This window comes from Eleginops maclovinus, chromosome 3, assembly GCF_036324505.1.
Source record: "Eleginops maclovinus isolate JMC-PN-2008 ecotype Puerto Natales chromosome 3, JC_Emac_rtc_rv5, whole genome shotgun sequence".
Taxonomy (NCBI): Eukaryota; Metazoa; Chordata; class Actinopteri; order Perciformes; family Eleginopidae; genus Eleginops; species Eleginops maclovinus.
The window spans coordinates 21,627,970-21,651,664 of record NC_086351.1 but is presented as its reverse complement, the minus strand read 5'-3'; the positions used below and the strand labels follow the sequence as shown (position 1 = coordinate 21,651,664).

Here is a 23,695-nt window from a genome sequence, read left to right as displayed (position 1 = left end):
GCAGTGGTGAGGAGGCAGGCAGGATGTAATCTCCAGGAGCTGTTGATACAGGGAAACACACAGGGTTTGGGTCAAAGGGATTAAAATGGTGGAGGTGCTGGTTGTAAGAAGGAGAGGGGCTGGGGAATAGTGACGGGAGCAGCGGGCGAGCCACCCCACAACAGAGAGGAGTGGGGAGATTACAGGGAAAATGGCGCAAGGGGGATTCCTGCGAGGAGAAGTGACTCCAAATGGCATCGGAACATAGCATTAGTAGCTACTATTCAACAGTATGCAGGCTTAGAGAGCTCAGGGCATCAGGAGAGGTGGTCATGTTTTCTGTGCTGGTCAGTGGATGCTCCATTTCTATAGGAAAACACATATTTGGAATGGGAAATAGAAAGCTGAAATCTCCACAACTCCCCTTGAAGACTTTTGTCTCTCCTACTCAGTCACTCCTCCGTGACTGTGAGTGTCTAAATATTGCCATTTCCAGAAAAATCTTAAACAAATGAGGCCAACTCTGCTTGGTAATATCTCGCGAGGATGTCTGTCTGAGGTTTTTAACTGAGCCCTTCATGCCTATGCAAACCTCACATGGTTTGGATAGAGTTCCATCAACAAAACATGTCAATCACCTCTCTGTGAAAAAAAAACTGAGAGATACGACACTGAAACCTATCTCGCGCAGACCCAAATACTGTACTCACGGCTTCCATTTCACAGTCTGTGGGAGAGCGGAGTTCACAAATCTTGTATCAATTTTTTTTTTCAATCCAGCTATCCAAGGGGCTCAGATTCCGGTTACATTTCACGTTGAATAGACTTGTGTTTCCAGCAGTCTAACCCTCTTCTAGTATGCTGGCTAGTGGAGCGATGACAGATTGGTTTCCACTCACTGCACGGGGGAGCACAATGGAGTGGCTTTGACAGAGTTAAGAGAAACAGTGCATAAGTGCCCCCACCCCTCCCCATCTCTCTTTTTCTGTACACACATACCTCCCTTCCACTCTTTCCTTCTCTTTTTCTCCCTCTTCTCCCTGGGGCTCAGAGAATGGATGGCCCTGTCTGACCTGGACGACACTGATGTCTAGTCCTCTACACTACTGTACCTACAGCGCGCCTGTCTGCTCGCTCGCAGCTCTGTCCACATTCCCTCTCTCTCACACACACACACACACACACACACACACACACACACACACACACACACACACACACACACACACACACACACACACACACACACACACACACACACACACACACACACACACACACACACACAGTAGATGCTCACAAGAAACAGGGGCACCCATCTCTGTCACCCAGCGCCGACAGGCAGAGGTCAGCAGAGCTCAGGCACTAAAGCAACCTCGAGGAGGGTAAGCTCATAAGCAGCAAATATCACTGCCATGGTGAGGACCAACATAAGGCTTTAGGCTTAACATTAAAATGTAAAAATGGTATTCTTACTTAGCTTACCCTAATTGAAGGCCTCTTAGTTAAGTGACAAAACAGGTCGTTGCCCTCTAAATGCACTGATCACAAGCTTTATCAGCGGTTTCCTAAGAATGACGTCAATATTTGACCATTCTGGAAGTGGTGTGCTGTATGTATGGCAATGGGTGGCTGTAGTTCAAGGGATCAATGGCCACCTAACGATTGGGTGGTTGGTTCAAACTCCAGCCCATGCAGTCAATGTGTTAAAATGTTGTAGGGCAAGATAGTTAAGCCAAAATTTCTCCCATAGGCATGTTAACAGAAGGGAAGTGTATTTAAAATTTAATTTGAGATAAAAGCATTAAACCCTAACCCTAAATGAGATGTAATGTGCTGCATTACACTTGGGCCCTTATGGCCAAAATGTAACAAACAGTATTGTTTCTTAACTCTGACTCACTATATTTGAATGCCTCTTAATTAAATGACAAATCAGGTCATTGCCCTCTGAATGCAACTACATGTTTTATCATCCGGGACTCTATTAACACCGCAGTATCCTTGAGTATGACATCTTTATTCTGGCCATTCTGGAAGTGGTGTGTCTTATACAGTATATGGGCAAGTGTGGCTCAGAGGATATATGGGCTTCTACCAATTGGTGGATCAATGGTTCAAAGTCCAGCCCCATGTCAAAATGTCATAGGGCAAACTATTTCTCTCATAGGCATGTACATGTATATCGTAGAGAAATGTAGGTATTTATCATTTTTAGATAAAAGCATCAAACCCTAATGCATGTGCTGCATCATACTTTCATAGGAGATGCAGTTTGATAACCCTAACCCTAACCTTCCCTTAACTGGAACACAAGTTTGTTCACCCATAAGCATACCATAACCTTAACCAAGCATTTTATGTGGCCAGTACCAAGGTTCTCTTTTACCAAATTAAGAATCGTTCTGAAACCTCAGGTCTTTGAACCAACCAATCGTCAAAAAACAACTTTGATTTTTATTTTATTTTTAAAAGTATCTTCATATGTTTCAAACTCAAGATGAAACATGCTTTAGCTTTGCCTCTAGCATGATTATTCACAAGTTTACAAAAGTGTTACAACTAAACCTTTAAAGCTTATTTGTGAACCCACCTCATGCATCCCTGTGTCCTTACCCATGGCATTGGACTGTGAGGGCTAGAACAGTTTAGATACCTGCGCAGATAGCACGATAAAACAACCCACAGATAAGGCACTAATGCTAGAGGTGGCTTGCAGTTGTGTTCCCCCGTGCGCCGCAATAAGAAAAGACAATCGGTGATATCACACTGATACGGCACGCTAAAGACTATGGGGCTATGTTTTTTTTCCCCCACGCAGGTGGATGTACAATCAATAAAATGGATTAGCTGCAAAGGTATGTATAAAGGTTATCGGCCAGTTCTCCTGCATGAACACAGTGGCGACCCCACAAAACAATTTCGTAATGTGTCGAGCTATTTCTTCAGAGGAAATCTGATTAGGTCTCGCCCGGACTAAAAATTGATTTGCAGGGGTATACATTACAAAAGGAAAAATTGCTCCTGCTATGCGAGACGCTATAAGAATGGAATTGTTTTAACTCTATTCTCTAGGGTATCATTGTAGCAGTCAGTGTTGTGTGTTTTTCTTCCACTGCCATGTCCTTTTTTCCTCCACAGTGGCCTTTTTTTCCCAGAGTATGATCATCTTCTCTCTCCCTTTAGTGCATCAGAGTTTCACCTAGACTCACTTTCACTTGTTTAGTTCCACTCGCCGCAGTCCTGTGTCAACCCTCAGAGAGACTTTAGCCGTGTGGTTTTCCATCACGCTGACTGACGATCTAAACACCCCTCCACCCCAGTGATTCCTCTATCGCTCTGCCTCCATCTCTCCTTCTTGCTCACTCTCTCTGACACACACACACACACACACACACACACACACACACACACACACACACACACACACACACACACACACACACACACACACACACACACACACACACACACACACACACACACACACACACACACACACAAACCATGACCCCCCTAGCCTGATAAAAAAGTGCCCCTTCCTAAAAGAATCTCTGTGGATGTGCAGAAAGGCCTCTCTCTCCAGCTCTTAGCTTTTGTCTCTGATTATCCCTGCACACACACGACCCCCTACATCCTCTCCACACACACTCTTCTCAACCTGCTCCAGGATCTTGTGTGTGTATATATGTGTGTGTGTGTGTGTGTGTGTGTGTGTGTGTGTGTGTGTGTGTGTATGGGGGGTTGACTCTGACCAATGGCATCCAACAGCAGAGCTTTATCCTGAAGCACACTGACAATGCTTTTCACACCTACTTACCACAGCAGAGATGGGGGCGTTGGGCTGCATCATATCCAGGCCTTAAAAGCAAGGCTAAGGGCTTTTAGAAGACACACAGAATGGACTCTTTAATTACTGACTCAAGATCCCGCAGTAGATTAAAAAACCTAGCAGAAGCTTATTTTCATATCCGCAGAATTTTTCAATGAATATAAAAACGGTCATTGATTATGCCGTTAAGGCAGGGGGAAGTTAAGAAGGGAAATATAAAGTACATATAATCACATTAACTTGCAGTGATTAATGTAATAAAATGTGATCTTCTCTCCCCATCTGTACTGAACACATTCAGTGCAGTGGAGACATGCTCCAAATACTAAGAAGCCGCTCCTCAAAATCCACTTAAGCAGTAAGTTCTGTGTTTGAAGAAATCTGCAGAAGCAATACAGATATAATATTCCTTTACAGAACAAGACAAAAAAAAACAACCTATATCTGCTTTTAATGCCTGTGCACTTTGTGTAATATGTTATGAAAAGTTATTCCTTCGTTTTTCGTGCATTCTCCTAGAAATGTCCAGCAACACGTGTCAATTTTAGCTTGTTACGTGCATGCAATATTTTCAAAATAACTGATGTCTTCAGGAAACAACTTGCTGATACGGTGGCCGACAAGTGCAAATGCACAACAAAGCCCCAAAACATTTCCATTAGGAGAAACATTCTGCAACCTCAAAAATGATTCAAGCGTTTTGCTCATGCTTCGCTTTTAGTAAACACTGCGCACGTTTTGTCAAGTTGATTCTACAGTAAATGCTTGGTGCAAATGTTTCTTCATTTGCATCTTTCTTGAAAGTGCAGCGCGTTTCTCATAATCAAAGTGTTTTGGGACGTTGTAACACGTTTGCACCTGTCGGCCACTGTAGCTTTAGGCAACAAAACTACCTGGTTAGATTTATTAAAAGATCTAGGAAAAATACATAAGAAGCAAAATCATATGGAAAAACAAGTCAACGTTTGGTTACTATGTTAAAGTTCCTGGTTCACAAATACATTGAATTCCATACAAATTGATTTTATGGGATATACACAAATCACAGTGCAGTATAGCCTCGAACAGTGCATGAAAGCAGCCTGAATTTTTTAATTGAAAGCGACTGTATGTGTGCCTTAACTCCCAGACCCACATTAGGCCTTGCTGCTTGATCAATACTGAAGCATTCCTCATCATTGATTATACAATTATAGAGAAGTTAAATCTGTGACACGCTCTCATGTAGAAAGCATTAACCAATAGAGCCAGCAGTGGAGACAGAGAGGAGGGAAGAAGCCTGCTCTTCACTCACAGTTTCTTTTTTCTTCTTCTTCTCCCTTTTAAAAAAAAACGTGGTGCTTAAAGCGAGCTCAGTGTAGTCCAGGTGCTTCACTCAGATGATTATAATGCCACGAGGGTGCAATACATCACTCTTATTAGCCACACTGGAGCACAATGGTATCATAATTAATGGTCGCAGCAGGATTGAACGCTGCCCTGACATGGAAAAGTGGGCCTACTTAAGCTCTACAAGGCATTTAAATATGCAGAGTGAATGGCACAGCCCAAACCCTCCTGCTCTAAGGACAGCCCACGCTCATTAGCCTGACACCTTCCGTGGCACTGATACAAGGACGGGCTGCTATACTCACAACACCTAGCACATACTCGAAAAATATGCATGCAGACAACAGCTACAAAGTATAAGGTGTAAAAATCCTCATCAGTGTTCATCACTTCTTTACGTTTCCCTCCCTGCATTGTTGTTTTTGTCTTAAGGCTTAGTCCACGCTGAAAGCAGATGGACATATATGTGTCAGCAGCCATTATTCAAATTTTTGGTAATGGCGCCCGGTCTGTGCTCGCATGTGTTCGCAGTGAATGTGGCAGAGTGGGGTGTCTGGTGCCTGTGCTATATAGTGTCTAGCACGGGGAAAGTGGCTGCGCGACGGGAGAACAATGCACATAAAAGGCTGTTGGAGGAAGCGTCTGGAGCTGACGTCTTTCACATGGCTCTGAATGGAGCAGCAGCACAAGTGTGTGTGTGTGTGTATGTGTGTGTGTGTGTGTGTGTGTGTGTGTGTGTGTGTGTGTGTGTGTGTGTGAGCAGCAGCAGCACAAGTGTGTGTGTGTGTGTGTGTGTGTGTGTGTGTGTGTGTGTGTGTGTGTGTGTGTGTGTGTGTGTGAGTGTGTGTGTGTGTGTGTGTGTTAAATTCTTATGAGAGAGACAGCACAAGAAAAAAAAGGGGAGAAAACGCCCTCTTGGATATGTTTGAGGACAGAAAAAGAGTGTGTCTTGAAATGATTGCATGTGCATGAATGCTCCTAAATACATGTGTGGGATGCTTAAGTCCTCTCAGATTGCCGTATGATTTGGATTTCGCTGTCCTTAACCCACCAAACGCTCTTTTCCTCCTCCTCTGCTCTGCATAAAGCCAGCTTTGTAACTTCTGCACAATTGCTAATGTGGAATCTTCAGCTAAAAGACTGTTGCCAAACGCCTAAAACCCACCGCTCCTCTGCACCGGCTCACTCCAGCCTGACCGTACCGGAGTTATCGCGTGGCTCAGTGCAATCAATTATTGTTGCAGTGGAATCATTAATAATTTCCTAATGAAAACGATTCTGTTGATCTGTTGTCTTTTAATTAAACATAATTAGTCGCCTGCTCGGAGCTGTGGTGGGGACTCCTTTAGGGTACAATTTTGTTTTAATACACTGATAATGAAATTTTTACATTGTGTCAGTTGTTTAGTTATTATTCAGTCACACTATTTCGCTATGTTCCCAGATAACAGATAATAACCCCTCGCACCTCCTATTCGGCGCAGTCATTTCGGAAGAGGAGGGTTGAAATGAACAATTACATTTTGAACTGTAAGAGTCCTCTCCTCTCGCTGTTTCATGCTTTTACGGTTTCATTTCTAGTGGGAAAAACACTCAAAATGTCTTTGGTAGCATATTGTAATCTGGTTTTATTATTATTATTATTTAAAAAAGAGTCAAATAGATACTACATCTGTCCATGCAGGTCAGGCTAGTTCATGCTAAGCCTCAGAGATCTGCAGCTCTGGAGCAGTGGAAAGAGGTATAAAAAAATGATCTGATTGTGAGGACTTAGAGAATATGAAATAGTACAAAGACACAGCGAGTTGGCTAATTCGGCACAGTCCGGGCTTATGTAAAAACGTCCTAGTTACATTGGTCAAATTTTGCACGAACAATGGGCTAAGTTGCTCTGGAGACTTATTGGACATGCTGTATCTGAATGTGGTCTGGCTTAAGAGGCTTACAGTTGAAAAGTTTAGGTGACCTCTGAATAATGCCACATAATGTAGTCACATTCACTGTGTATAGTTTCAATGGGCTCCGATATCAGGTGACAAAGGGGGTAGGCACAATGAAAGCTCACACTGAGGATGAATGAAGTCATGTATTGTACTTTAGACCTAAAAATGACACTTCAACCATGCACTCAGATCTGATTGTGTTTGATTTCAGCCAGTTGTGGAGAGGTTTTATATAAAGGGAATGTAAAATTCTGCAGGAATTTATAATGTCTTCAATCATTTTGTTTTGAAATACAATCATGCTTTGCAGTAAGATTCAGTGGATTTTTAAAAATGCACACATTTCAAAGTGTAAGGTGGGGGTATTCTGTATTTGTGTCAACTAATCCCATAAAAAATATAGGGGTGTGCAATATAACACTTATATATCAATATTGTAGTATGACGAGATAATCTTATAACGTTATATTGTAATACAGCTTCTTTCTTGGTGTTTATACACACCGAGAATTAAGAAATGACTTTATAGGACAATTTCTGATTCTGATTCTCATAAAAGGGGCCCTATTCTGCTCATTTTGATGTTCATATCTGTATTGAGTGCGTCTACTGTGGCATGTTTCCATGCTTTAATGTTCAAAAGAAAGGGTGGCAGAAAAACTTTGGGAATTTTTGCCTTTGCAGACTCTACAGGAAAGGGAAAACCCCCACAACGAATTATAGGGCCTCTTTAAGACCTGATATGTCGTTTAAAAGCTGATGAGTTCATTTATTGCATCACCGGCCTGGTCAAATTTGCTAAAATTATTCCAATCAGGCAGGTCTGCAGCATTTAAACAAAGACACTGTAGCGCATTCAACTGGCAGATAGGAGAAAAAATATCAAAATGGGGCTGATTTTTTTTTCTGTTAAATCTCTCCTACTTTCCAGCTGCATTGTTTATCAATCTGTTGTTGAGTTCTCTACAGGTTTCTATCTGTCATTCTCTCCTTCATTCTCCCTACCTCCACCTCCTCAGTCTCCGGCGTTACTGTAACACATAATTACTCTGCAGGCTTGCCGCCTGTTTCTATAACTTCAGGGGTTCAAAGAAGCTGTCGGAGTGTGGAGGAGAGCATTGTGGGAGTTCCAGGTGGATTTCTCGATAATGAGTTAGTGCAGCGGTACAGTTGAGAGTTTTAGTAATGGCTCGCTGCTAAGGCTCTACCTCAGAGTTTTAATGTAAAACAAACAGGGCTGTGCTGACAGCCTGGGAAAAACAGATACTGCGCTTCTCCACTTCATCTTCAGGGCTACTCATTTTAAAAATTAAAAGAAGAATTTATATTCATGAAATGGTGCTATGCATCCTTATTTGGGACATTGAAATGCCTCTCTGGGACTTCAAAAATGTTTAAAAGGGTTAAAGTCTTTCTCGATAAAACGATACAAAACAGATTATCAGGACAAGATAAATTCTCTGGTAGGATTGTAGGACCCCAAAAATAGGCAACGGAATTTATATTTGACATTGTAGGGTTAGCTTGATGACCAGAGGCACCCTGTGGGGGACCTGAACACCCCTCCCTGCTGCTTGTTACATACTCCACTGCATGTATTATACATAACACCTCCTGCAACACGATTCTCAGAGGAATCAGTTTGGTGAATCCTGTCCTCTCCACATATTTCTCCCTGAAGGACAAGTTTCGGGGATTGTGCGAAAATGTAATGCAGAAATCACTGACAAAACACCCAAAGAGTAAGCTACAGCCACTCTAACCAATCACCAGTCCTTACTTAGAGATACTCCCCCATAGATTCACTCTGGCTTGCATCCAAAGAGAGCTACCACTATCTTTGCAGGCAGCCATAAAGAAGACCAGTGAAAGGTAAGCCAAAGCATATTCTGCAAGCATACTGTGTATTGAGATATTCACTGTTTTCCATAAGTAACGCATCTCAGGGAGCAATGAAGCAGCCTGCAGCACTGGGGTGAAGATATAAACAATCTGGGATGAAGCTCCAAGAGGTGGGAAGAAAGTTTCTGACGGACTCTTGGGAGCTTTTGCCAGTGTCGACATGATAAACGCGACACAAGCACCGCTTCAAAACGGAAGTGGAATTGAATTTGACAAAGATTTGATATTTGCAGCAGACTCAGAAGTTCAATTTCAATGTCACCTCCAGAGGGGGCCCACACATGCAGATTGGAATGTTTGAAAGAGGGCGATGAAGAAGAATGAATGGAGTAAATCATTCTGGACGCAAGAGTCAAACGGCTGAACAGCATCAAACACTTTCTGAACTTACTCCAAGTCCACCTGAAATGGGAAAAAAAAGTTGCCAGGAGCTAAAATGTTGAGAAATGTGGGATAGCGCAGAGGACAAATGGACACCAACCAATTTATCCAAAGCTTTGTGGCAAAGTTGCTACAAAGCTGAGTCAAGTATGGAATTACACAGTGTCATGTTTTCCCCCCTGGTTGTATCACAGTTTTATTATGTTTTTTATATTAATTGTGGCATTCTTTTTAATGGGGCTCTATTATGCTAATTCTCAAGTTCATATTTGTATTTAGTTCTTCTACTGTGACATGTCTCCCTGCTTTAATGTTCAAAAAGCTCTTTATTTTTCTCATACTGCCTGTGATGCAGCACCTCTTTTCACCCTCTGTCTGAAACCAGAGCCCACTCTGCTCTGATTGGTTGGCTGGAAAGCTGTGTTGTGATTGGTCAACATCTTAGAGAAGTCCCGCCCCTTAGCATATCACGTAGAATGTGCAACATTATTGTGAGTGTTACATAATGATGTCACTATGTCATGTAAGTAAACAAAGGAGTCCAATGGAGGCGTTTCAGGCAGGGGGGGAGTGTGTGAGAGAGAAACTCCCTTGGAGGGAACTTTGGGATTTAAGACCATTGACATGCACACAAACCTATACAACACACTAAAAAAAAACACAAAAGGGGCCCTTTAAAGTTAAATAAAGAGAAAACTCAATCAAGGACTCAACAAAAATACTCATAAGTAGCCTATAACTTTACAAAAATGAACAGAATTCAATTGTGTTTAATATGTTCTATACATGTTTTCTGCTTAGCAATGGTTAAAAAGCGTAACTATGAGGTGACAAGACTCTACTCCGAGATTTAAATTAATTCTTTGTACTCAACACATTATCGTTTATCATCAGTTGGCAAGCGTGCGAAGATCCTTGCGGGGGATTTACTGTAATGAACTTACGCAATACAACACAGAACAACTCTCACAAGGGGGACGTCTGGAGATGTTATTGTGTTTAATTTAATAAGGTCAAACTGGAAGTGACAAACAAAGGAGCTGCCAGTGATACGCAGCTGAGGTGATGATGCTGCATGCGATGCTATCTCCAGCGTATGAAGAGTGGAGGAAATGTCTTCAATAAAAAAAAAGAGAAATCTTGTTATTTCCCGTTTTTTTTGTTTCATACAGTCTGTGTGTGAGCAGAAAGATTAGAAGATTTTAAAGAAGTGCATAATCTTCTTTCACAGCTTATCAAAACTTTAATGATTTGGTGATAAAGAGCACAAAGTTAAGTAGCCGGTTAAGAGGATAACTCCCCAGTGCAGTCTAGTGATTAGTAGATGAGAATTGGGAGACTGAAAATCCGGGGTTGCAAATCCCACTCCTGCCACTTATTCACTTTGAGGGAGAAGAAGCTCCATTTCAGCTTTGGGGGGGTATTGTCACGGGGTAATCATTTTTTGAAAAGTGATAAATAGAGCCCCCTTTTTTCCTTCAGCCTTTTTGGAATCCAAAACACATCTTTATTTATTTTGCTGTGTCTCTTTGGTTAACACCCGTCAAGACCCAATTATAGCTGCAAAAGCCTTGTGCTTTCATGGGAAGTGAAGCTACACACACTGCGGTGTCAGGGCTGTGTGCATCTTTTCACACAATCTGCAACAAACCTCTACAGATCCATGTTGGGCCATTTTTTTTAATGAGGGTTTGCCGGACACAATGTGGCAGATTGAGAAGTTTATCGTAATGACAGCGGGTCATTTGTGCTTTAAGGGGGAAGGCTGGATAAACAACATGGATTTTCCTGACAGATATGATGATGTTCCCTCCACTTATTTACATAAATCCATTCCTGAATGTCTGATTTATTAAAGATGTACAGATAAAGCACTGCTGAATTAGCGAGGGAACAAATGAAGCGAGCCCATCTCCACAACGCCGCTATCTGCACCGAGATAGGGTTTCACTTAGTATAAAAGAGAAGAAAAATAAAAAGGGGGGCATTAATTACCTTGTGAAATCTAAAGACCATTAACTTTGTGTGTCAAGTAATGTTTCTCAGTTCCTAATCAGAGTTTTAGTGATATAAATTGCTCTTTGGAGTAAAACAGATATGGTGTGTGACTTTTTTGTGTGTCCTTGCCGCTGTAATTATTTGTGTGTGACTTTGAGAAGCAAAAGGAGAAAGTAAAAAGGGAGGCAGACGGAGAGAGAGTGGAGAGGATGGAGGATTGTCTTTGCTGCCATGGCGTGGTGTGTTGCGCTGCGGAGAGATAACAGGACGCCGTTGCTTGCTTACCTTTGCTGTACACCACACAGTTGTTTTTGTTGTCCTCCGCTCCCTGCCAAGTCACATCCAGCAGCCACCTGGGGCCGGCGCTCAGCACCACCGGGACCGTGCTCTTCGTCTTCTGGACGGGGACAGATAACACACACTAATCATTTGCTTATTTTGGTGATTAAAGACACATTAATAACCACTGAGTTACGCTCTTCCGGGCTCTGAATGGCCATAAACAGACAATTTCAGAAAGTATACACCATGCATCCCCTTTTTCTTTGCAGGATTTGAGAATCAGGGAAGGTGTGTATGCGTGTGTGTGTGTGTGTGTGTGTGTGTGTGTGTGTGTGTGTGTGTGTGTGTGTGTGTGTGTGTGTGTGTGTGTGTGTGTGTGTGTGTGTGTGTGTGTGTGTGTGTGTGTGTGTTGTACAGTGATTGGAATGGTGACAAACAGGTGTATCAAAAGGAAGAATTACAATGCAGGATTCATCATGAGATCTCCAATAATAACTTCTCTTAGATTAACTTATTATCGTGACTCAATAATCATTTGCTTATTTTGGTGATAAAAGAAACATTAATTACCACGCTCTTCTCCCCCTCTGAATGGCCATAAACAGACCATTTTAGGAAGTATACACCATGCAAAGTCCCCCTTTTCTTTTTGAGAATCAGGAAAGGTTTTGAGTGAGTGTGTGTGCTGTACAGTGGTTAGATAGTGACAAACGTGTGTATCAAAAAGGACGAAACCCAATCCAGGATTCATCATGAGATCTCGTAGATTAACTTCTAAGGTGTCTGGGAATTATGAAAAAAGGGAAAGAAAGAAGGAAGAAAAAAAGCTGGTGACTTTCAGAGAGGAGGAAGCGAGTGTTCAGCGGTGAACTTTGGGCACATTGTGCCTCGCTATCGCCAGGATCTCACTATTTCCTGAAACAAGCAGAGAAGAATTTAAAGAATCAGTATCCATTTCAAAGGCCGATTGAGGTTAGGGTTTTTATAATATGCCGGAAAAAATTATTCTGAATGTGTAAGGTCATTTTTCTTCTTGGTCAGAGGTCAAACGTGGTGTTTTATCCCCTTCGGAAAGGAAAAAATAAAAGAGGGAGATAGAGTGCAATGTCCAGCACAATAGACCCACATGCTGCAGTGTCACAGCATGGGCCGGCTCTATTCATCCTTATAATTTGGTTTTATTTTGGTGTTGCAAATTGGTGATGTTGGGGGGGCTGGTGGGTACATATTACTCAAAGGCAAAATGTCAGTATTTCAAGGCCATTACTTTTGAACCCCGGGGCCATCCTTCATTAGGGTGTTACAGAAATAGTTTAGCTACGAGAAAATGGGTTGGGGTGCAATCTTCATTTCATTTTTCCATCTGAAGCAGCCAGCGACAGGACTCTGTCCATCTGCCTAATGCAACAGACAAAAATACCAGTCCTCTCTGGCACTTTTCACTTATTTCTCCCCCGCAAAAGGCAACAACCTTCAAGGATAAATGCAAATGTCACTTGAGCATGTTAAAGGTCTGAATTGGCACAGATATGCACAAGAGATGAGCACTGTGCTCCGACAGTGCCCCCACCTCCTCCTCCTCTTCCTCCTGCAGCCAATTTCTCTTTTCCATGAGCTCTATCTGGTCTAAGGCTGCAGGACTTTTTTTTAGCATTATTTACAAAAACATCCCTTTGAGATAGCAATCTGTTTGGATGTTGTGAGCTAATTAAGGCAACAAATGCAGACGCTAAATAAAGACAGATTTCTACACATAAATATCTATATCTATACATAGCAGTGCACATTGGCAAGCGCCGCTGCCAAACTGATCAAACACAGACAGTAAATTGTGTCTGTTGATATTCTTATTCCTTCTCCTGGCATCTTCTTATCCTGCCCTGGCAGCAGATGAGACGGAGAGGGGACCTCTGTAATTTAAGTCATCCTCCATTTCACATTTCAAATTAGCCTCACAATAAAGTCTTCTATCTGGCTAACCTGAAAATCTCACACCCCTGTCAAAGGAGCAGAGCAGACCAGGCCGATTGTTGCTAAGACGACTATCTGAAATGGGAATCAGATTAACCCTTCCTTAGATCTGTAGACTGGAGCCATCTCTTATTCAGCAGCGAGAGGCCTCTCCGCCGTCCCTCTGAGCCTCTGGGAATTCATGATATTCCAGCTGCTCTTAATGTAGCCAACAGGGACAAAACCGCACATTAACCAGACATCTTCCCATTGTTAGAATGTGTTGGAAATCATTACAGCAGTCACAATTGTTCCTTTACTGAGAAAGAAACTTTAAAAAATGCATATTATGTATTATTTTGATGTAATTGTTAACACTGTTTTTGTTATAAACAACAGCAACAACCCATGACAGCCCCTCAGTGCAGCAGATTTACATAATGCATCGATTGTGACAATGGTGGCCTATGTGCTTTGTAAGCATGCTGCATGTACCAGACGTCACTCAGACAAAGAAATGCAGAAAGCACACAACATATTAGGGATTAAGACACAGAGTGGCATCAGTGCAGGGGGGGGGCTCTGCGAATGCAAATCGAAACATTTGTACAACCGGATCAGTTGGCCTAAGTGGCTGCGGCCAGGAGAAATGCAGACTGACAGGCAGAACATTTATTTCCCTGCAGCGGGGAGGATAAACAAACTCCTCTTCATGGGGATGTGACGTATAGAAGCTCCTTCCTGCCCAAACAGAGTACGGAGAGGTAGTTTGTAAAATATGCTGACCCCTATTGGATGTTAAATATGCCAAAAATCTGTGTGTTTGTCTGAATATACTCCTGATTTTATCACATCTTTAGCTATTTTGACAGCTATTCAAATAAACATATATTAAAACAAACACTTATTTTGAATAGGGTAAGAAAAATAAGATATTACAATGAAACTTCATGTAGTTGATTACTTAAATTAAGACAATATGTTTTTATATTGCAAGTTTACGGAAATGTTATGTTCAAATATGCAAAGGAGGTTTTACCTAATGTTTTATATAGTAAACTTAGGATAAATGTAAAGTCTCGATCAGCGACAAAATAAATTTAAAAATAAAAACCCACCTAAATGTGTATTTTAGATGTTTTTTCCCACTTATCTGGATGAAGACATGTTAAGCAACATGTCCAGAAGTTTCAAAATTGACCAGAGCATGAAAAAGGTCCTGAAATGTTTTTTTCCTGCAGTGTCTGGCCTTAGAGAACAAGTATATATGAGTTTAGTTTATAGAGATACAGTGTTTAATATCAGTTTCCACACTATCATCCCTGTCAGAGCCAGTAAAAATAGTCCTCTGGCCTTCCTGTCTGTGTACTGTGTTACGGTTTATCCACCCTCTGCCTTCACTCCACTGGTTTCAATACCCTGCCGCTATTTCTATTATTTTTTTCTGAGCTGTTACCGTTGCTCGTGTAAGAGATACAGTGACCGAAACAGTGTAGTCAGCGAGGAAGTGATTACAAACTGATGCTCCAAATTCACTATAAAATGAAAATCAATATTTCCACAAGTTGCTGCAACATAAAAGATAACCTTCATTGATTTTTTAGACTTATGCCTCTGTGATAAAATCTAATATAAATTTTCAGCCACACGGATTTGGATCAGAGCGGAGCAGAGGCTGAACGATAAGTTCCGCGCACATCTCTCAGAGTTGGATTTTTTCTCCCTCCCCCTTTTCCCTCTTCCAAGGCAGGGCTGTACTATTTATAATTGGCCCTGTGTGAGCAAAAGCTTCTATCAGGAATCTGTTCTAATTTTTATTACTGAGAAGCTAAAGCCTGTTCCAGATAATTTGGAAATTTCAGGGGAATTGTGATAGAGCTGATGGCACAGCCGGACTGACTCCAGAAAGGAGCTAACCTGTAATAGCCTCTGTGGCTGCGCTGATTAAATGTTGCCATAGATGAAAGACCTGCCATCACCGCAATAAATTAACCAATCACACAAATCCCAAGTCGCTACTAATCCCTCCTTGATACCATGATCCTCTGATCAGCTGAAGGAGGTGAAGAAGAAAGTGGCTTGTGACACTCAGCCTTCCTCTAACTCCCTGCTTCCCTGTGTAAACAACAAGCTAATGATATCACAGCTGACCATTTCACCACCACTGGCTACTCTTAACCCGCTTCATGGTCAGGGCAGGTGAAATCGATACGGACCTTGGTGGGAATGATTATTTTCCTCTTTTTTTTTTTCTTCCCCCCACCAAGGTCACTGACTGGCACTGTATCCGTCTTGATCCCACAGCTGCAGGATTTAGACAACTGAGAGATCAAAACCACTCTGTCTCTTTATATATCAAGCTTTCAACATCCACTTGGCATAAAGAAGTGCTATTTAGAGACCAAAACACAAATCTTTTTAAATATTGCTTCTTTTTTTTTGTGTTTCCCAATAAAGCATTTGTTTTGACAATTGAATAACAGAAACCCTAACCCTAATTTGGCATAGTCATTTATTCAACTTCAAATTATTGTTGAAAAATTAGATTAAATGGGGAAAATAAAGTCAAATGTTCCTTAAATGCACTAATGCTTGTACGTAGATTCGTTTTTTTTTGGTTTGTTTTTTTATTAAAAATACATTTGATTTCCACCCCCTACATTACATTTGACCCTGTGTTACTATGGTCACAAACAATTCAAAAGAGCCATGTCCCTTTCAGATGATACTAGCTGTAAAAAAACAAGCTTATGTATTGGGTAATGTCAAGTTTATATGTTCTCTGTTTCTAACATGGGAGTGAGGATAAAGGATTTGTACCTGTTTTACCAGTCAGTTTACAGCAGACAGCACACTCACACCTTGATAACGTCCATTGCAATTAGTTGTTCACTGCGATGAAACAAATTGCATGTGGTCAACTGGAAATTTCATTAAGGGAGATTTTCCTCTAGCCCTCGTTATCGCTCTGCGTATTAATATTTTCTTAGCCTCAAGGATGGATGGGTTGCAAGGGTCTTTTTGTTGAATAAAACAGCCAACCTCACAGTCTCCCACCGCTACCCAAAGCTGTGCATATGCTTAGTTAGGTGCTATTTCACTGCACCCTGAAATAAGATTCTCGGTCAACAACCTACATGAAGTGAGAAATACTCTCATTCCTCAAGTCTGCCTTTGTGTCATTTTCCCCTCTCCTTAATGGTCATGGTTACATCTGCTGAAATGAAAAGATACCTCCATTCTGCTTTCATTCCACTCCCTCCCCCCTTCTCTCTAGGGCTATAGCATCTGCTATTGGGAGACTAAATAACAGAAATATGCAGGAATTGCACACTAATTCCCTTTAGAGATAGATCTTGGCTGGTGCCCTGTCATAAATCAGAGAATTTCGATATGAAATGAGGCAAGCTGCTCTAATCATTTCTGCATTTCAAATTGGATCACTGGCTCAATCGCTTGGCTTTTAAACTGCTTGCCTAAGAGCAAATGTGAGGTGGGAGATAATTCAGCTGAAATCTCTGCCTGCTCTGTGCAGCAGTTAGTTTACTGCTTGAGTGCAAGAGAATGCTTTTTTTTTCTTCCCCTGGCCCATCTTTTTCTTTTCAACTTTGTTAAATTGACTTTTCATTTTAAAATCGATTAAATTGAGAAAGTCACTGCTGTTCCCCCGGAATCTTTAAAGGGACACCCATCACTATGCGCATGTGCCTTTATTCGGGCTGCTGCTATCATGGCGGCGCTTTGGGGAATAAATATTTTCTCATTTAAATCACCTTTTATCCTGCTGACTGGACTGTAAGCATCAAAGTTCATGCGCTGCATTAGCTATTGCTCATTTCACTCCATTGAAATGCTCACTGTGGTTGTATTTATATTGACTATGGGGCATGATGACTGTATGTTGAGTTGCTTGTATGAGAAATAAGGAAGACTACTGATTGGTATTGATTAAGGAGCAATGCCAAAGTATTAGCTGCACATCCATAAATATTTCTAGTTATTATTTTAAACCAAATCTGTTGCCTACAAAAACACGGAGGAAGAAAAAGCAGAATAAAGCTTCAGTGGGGGGGGGGGGGGGGGGGGGGGGGTACTCCATCCTCTATGCTCCATTCTTCAAGACCTTCAGGCACATTGAGGTGCTCCAACTCTAAAGCCAAACAGTTTAGTGTAAGCTGTACCTGCCCTGAAGACAAGCAACCCCTTTCTCCACCCCTGCCTCCTTCCCTTTCCCATATTTGTGTCACCTTTCCTATCTTTTCCCTTCCAATAATTCCCTTTTGCTTTGATATGCTTCCCTTCTCTTTTACTCTCGTTTTATTTTGCTGTCTTCATTTTCTTTCTGTCCCCATTTTTTATTTCCTCCTCTCGTCTCGTCTCGTTTCATTTATCCTTTTCCTAAATATTTGTACATCACATGCACTTGATTCAGTTAGTGTCCTTTCCCTTCCCCAGCGCGTTAGCATCGTACAGCAATGTCCCCAACTTTCTTTGTAATCAGGAATATTTAATTTCACAAGTAAATTTCTTTTTCGGTTACTATTTATAATGTCCCTGGAACTATTTGAAGTTGTAAACAAGAGGACACTGAATTTGCTTATACATATTGCTCCAGGGCTTAATCATATATGTATACACACGTGTACTCCTTGTGTTTGGCTTTGGTCAGGGGACAGAACACCCCTGTCGCTTCACTACTCACTGTTTGAATTACTCAAAATTTCCCATTTGAATTCAATTGGGAAGGACTTGTTTGATCTTTTTGCATGTAAGTTAGGGCCGACTCCCTGAGCAGTGAGGAGCTGTGTGAGGGAACATAATAGGGGAAAACGGAGCCGGTAATGTTCACCTGTATGGATATTACCATGGCCCCTGGGGGTCAAGGTGGCAGGTGACGCATTCTCTGGACAGAAGCTCTCCTTCTCTGTCGGAAATAAACATGCGGGTGGGGGTATTTTTTTTTTCAAAGAGAAAGAATTCAAGAGTCGATCAGTCAATGGGGTCACAACAAATCCCTGCTCTCATAACCACACATGGAAGACTAGGATCAGTCAGAGGCAGTAAATAAAGTCAAACAATAAAATAGCAGGCATGATGCTTGAATAAAGCCCCTGACTTTAGATAAACCTCTGTGCCCCCCTTTAGGTATTGGATTTTAATATTCTTTTGAACTCCCCTCTTTTCTCTGGCAGAGTTTCATGATGCATTAGAATGGCATATATTGTATGCGATTTTATTTTTCAGGAGTCTTTTCACACTCGGAAACTGGGCTCTATTAAAATCAAAGTGTACACAATCATACATGCAATAAACAAAGTAGAACAAATTTTTTAAAAAACCAGCAAGAACAGAGAGGAGAAACATGAAATGTATCGCACATGTAACTAAACTGAACAAAGGTATCTTTGATTTGCATACCACCTGATCGTCTGCATATAGCCGCAGCGCTCAATAGTTTGATCCCTGAGTGCACTTCAGAGAAATGGGGTCTAACTAAATCCCCCGTAAAAGACCAACAATATTTACACCAAGTTAAGTAAATAAGATAAAGATGGTGAACTTGCCCTGCGCTAAATGCATTAGACGTGAACTCTCTTATCAGAGTCTTAGCACGCTGACTGTAAAAGATGGGTTTCTCGAGCTGGAAATGGTCTTTGTTACCCAATTAGTTTGCTGACGACCCCTTGGTATAATATTCCTGCTTTGACAGCCTCATACACATCCATCTAATGAGGTGCTGCTGGACCACCAGGAAGCTGTGAACACTGTCCAGACCTTCATCTCTTCCAGCACCTATCAGCTTTTCCTATCTTCAATGCTAACCTTTTTTTCAGGACACTTGAGTTTTTCTGCTTGGTTGTTCATCCGTTCCGAGTCGTTTTGACTTGAGCTTTGTCTTCTGTAGGCCTCGAGCCAACTAGGCTGAGGATCAGAGGGCTAAGGCCAGGACAGGGGACGGCGAGGACTTATCAAGGTCCACCAGCGAGGGTTTGCCTCCCCGTAGGCTGGACGCCCTTCTTTTTCTGAAGGAGGTGAAGCAAGCAAAGCCTCTATGGTTCTCCACTTCCCTTGCCAATATGACAAGAGGGAAAGAAAAGGGGGACATTGCTGAATTCATATAAGCTACACTGCTTTTCTTGGTATAAATAATATAGGATTTTGGAGATATTTTAAGTCTAATCTCCTCACTTTTCTAACCACTGGCAAAATATGAAGAACTGAAGCTTTAAACGTTAAGAAAGCAAGCTTTATATTCCTACAATCACAGCTAATAGAGCTATGGTCAGCCATCCACACCTAGCACCAAACCCTGCTCTGAGCTGACTATTTTCTGGAATACCAAGACCACTATCAGTGCCTTGCAAATGGAAACAATCAAGGATTATCTGCACCACTTTCCAAAAAACTTGTTTCAACATATCACAAGTGCAGCCATGACAGTGACAGATGGCAAAGCAGCTGGCACCACTCAACTTTGTTTCACTTTTCTTTCTCTTTGCCTCGTCTTCTTCCTCTTTCCTCTCGTGCTTTTGCTACAATAGAGGTCTGTTGTGTGTTAAAGTGTTGGATAATCATTCATTGGGGAAGACATATTGCGTACTGTAAAACAAGGAGCTATGTGTGAAGCCAGGGAGTTTTAAGCTTGACTATTGTTGCCTTTCGGACTAACATTCTGTAAAAAAAACTAAAGGCTAGCTTCAGTTCTATCACAGCTAAATAAGCATCTCCCCAAATCTGCAGCAAGCATGCAGTTGTTCAAATCCATAAAACTCTTGAGATAAGTGTTAGCGTGTGACTTGTGTGACAAGTGTTGCACTAAGCCAAATGGAACAGTTGTTCATGAATGTTAATGTTCATATCAAGCTGTTTACGATGTACAGAAAACATAAGCAGATACTACATCTCTTCAGTGTGACAGTTTGCTATGCACACTGTGTCGCTCCCTGATGGGCTACTGGCAGACAGCAGAAAGTTGTGTGTGTCGGGGGGGGGGGGGGGGGACCCAGCTCAACCCTTAGGCCCTGCAAGTGTGAAGAGGGGCCCCCCAGGACCCGGAGCCTCACTGAGGCTTTCAACCATCACTGGTTGTACTCTGCTGTTGCTGCTGCTGCTGCTGCTGCTGCTGCTGCTGCTGCTGCTGCTGCTGCTGCTGCTGCTGCTGCTGAGCAATAGGTTGAACACACTGCTGCAGGAAGACAGCTGCCTGTCTATAATAGTAGAATGGCCACATCTCTGTGTCTGTGAGGATCATTCCATACACATGAGAAATAGTTTCTTACTCCCAAAGCAGCTGAATAACTCACACTGATCCTTTTGAATCTATCGGAAGTGAGAAAACATTAAGAATGACTCAATACATTATCAGCATGTTTACATTGTCCTAGGAATTAAAATACTAACAATCAATGCTTTTTGATAACGTAAAATAGATTTTTGTGAAGCCATATTAGATCAGAACTATTCCGATGTTTTAGTTAAGCAAGTGTGAAAACAAAACAATGAAATATTAAAATACAAGTTGAAGACAATATACTACATAATACTTATTATCAGGTTCTTATTTGTATGATGTGCTTCTACTCTGACGTGGTTACATGCTTTAATGTTCAAAAAGACCAGTCTGCTCTGATTGGTTAGATGGCTGGCTCTGTTGTGACTGGCCAACTGCCTATCATATACAATGTTTTAGAGTGTACAGGCGCAAGTGTTACGTAGTGATGTCACTATGCTAGGAGAGGAGACCAAAGGAGACCAACTTAAGCCTTTCAGGTAGGGGTGATTTTAAAGGTTGAATCATCTGAATTCTTAATTTGTACACAACACATAAGTAAAATCTCATCAACTGCATTGTATTTTAACGTTTATTTTTTTAATATTTAAAGAGTAACTTCTATCAGTGGCAGGTGTGGATTAAGTTTCAAAATGATCTGCTCAGAACTATTTACAAGAGTGCTCACCGAAATATGCTGCAATTAGTTCCCCGTCTTTATATTTGTGTAGATCTCGTCACTGCATCCTTGGCATGTTTGAGGAAAGCATGCAGCCATTACAGTGAGCACAAAGCAAATCAGTGAGTCCTGCACTGCTTATCAGGGGACCTGCCATATCAGTTTCGGTAGTTGTGTTGTGATGTAAGGACAGCAAAATGTCAGGTTCACTTGTAGATCAAGTCAACCATGCATTATCTCTCAAACAGTGGGGCTTGGCTGTGGCCATAATAGCTCTGACTATAGCTGACTGAGTGAGTGCCTCACAGCTAACACATGGAGCTGTGGGCGGCAATGAGCTCCAGCCATGCACAGAAATGTTCAAAGTGCAGGCTAGGGAAATAAATATATATGCAGCAATAAAGAAAACAATGCTAGTTAGTTTGCCACAAACCATTATCCATCTGACTCACAAACTGACATCAATTTCATGTTGATCTTCGCAAAATAAATCCCAGATTTAGACGGCTATTTCAATGCAATTTGCTTTCATGTTTCCCCCTTTTTGAATGTTAGAACATGAAAACCATCAATAATACCATCGATAAATATATGGATGACACTGTGCAAGGGAAAGCAGGCCAGATAATTACCATTTTACCCATCTGAAGAGACCCCAGCCCTGATATTGGTTTAAATCCAAGAAATAATTGATGCATGCAATCACAAATTGGTTCTCCGCCTAAAATTTGGGCCCATTATTTCATTAGATGAAGCCACATTCTTTTGTGCCAAAATTATTTGTGTGTCCAACACAGAAATTCAAATCCTGTTAGTCCTGATAATGGTGGACATTTTCAAAACCATATCCGAGGCAGTGTGACTTACAGATAGAAAGCGCAGGCCACCTTTAAATGCATAAATCAGAATGTTTCAAATTTAGCTTGTTTGTTTATGTGCATGCATATTTCAGAATGCCTATGTATGTGTGTGTGTGTGTGTGTGTGTGTGTGTGTGTGTGTGTGTGTGTGTGTGTGTGTGTGTGTGTGTGTGTGTGTGTGTGTGTGTGTGTGTGTGTCATTTAGCAGCTATAGCTACAGAGAGTCCCTATCCTGGGGTGCCTTCTTGCATATGTAATTGGATGTTACTGTAAATAATTGCCTGGGCATGTGCCAGTGTGATGATGGTGATGATTTGTGTGTGTGTCGGCTCATGTGTGACTGTATGTGTGTAGAACATGTGTGCATGGTTCTGTACGTATGTGTGTGTGTGTGTGTGTGTGTGTGTGTGTGAGCGCATCTGCCCCATCCGTACTCCACTCTCAAGTCCCACTGATTCTCCTTTCCAGCCATGTTGAATCCTCTTTTCCTTATCAGGCGAGCCCAGGCCTGCATCAGGCTCTCCTTGCTATGACAGAGGCTACAACAATAGGCCTGCGATACCGCTGCTTAGCGCTGCGTTTCGGAGGGGAAACCTGCCACGGGCGCAGATTAACTACAACACACACACACACAAAATAGATTGCAGCCTCCAAAACAAAACATTTTTCAGAATGCCTCCTCTTGATTAATGAAGCAATGACAAGAAGAAAAATATAATTTCTGAACAGAAAAATCCGCCACCACTTGTTAAAGTTTAGGGGTAGCTAACAATAAACATATTGCAAGGGAGAGGGTGGGCAAAAAAGGCGGGAGATAAATGGCTTGAGTGATGGGCTGAATAATTTCTTGAGCATTTTTTGGTTGCACAGGCCCATATTCCTACCGTTGTACTAAATTACACAATAATCACACTCCATCGGTTGACAGCCTCTGCCTCTCTCTCTGTCCCAGGTGAAAATTAGGACAGTATCTTGACATTTTCGCTCTTCTGTAGTCTACAAGCTAAAGCTCTCTGTTCGCAGCAGAAAACAGCACACAGTCTGCAGCACACGCACACTGAGGCGCTGGCACATGCCCTCCCACACATACAGTACGACCCATTTAAGTGCAAGTACACACAGACACTTTGTGCACATGTGCGAACAGCACACAGGCCTTTAATGCTCTAATGCAGTGTTAGCAAAATATGAGACTCAACACCATTTAAAATCATTAACAATACCTTCATGTTGTACCTTAAACAATTCTAATTTATAGAATTGAACAAAAATATTACGGTGATGTACTCAC

The 23,695-nt window shown here is 41.7% G+C and overlaps 1 protein-coding gene across 1 annotated transcript in view; it reads right to left on the bottom strand.

Moving 5' to 3' along the window:
- Nucleotides 1–23,695, bottom strand: part of zfpm2a (zinc finger protein, FOG family member 2a) — a 119,889-nt gene that overhangs the window by 33,832 nt on the left and 62,362 nt on the right. Inside the window, exon 5 of the mRNA XM_063879952.1 lies at nucleotides 11,650–11,761. Coding sequence (XP_063736022.1) covers nucleotides 11,650–11,761 — 112 coding nt within the window. The remainder of the gene's footprint in view (nucleotides 1–11,649; nucleotides 11,762–23,695) is intronic.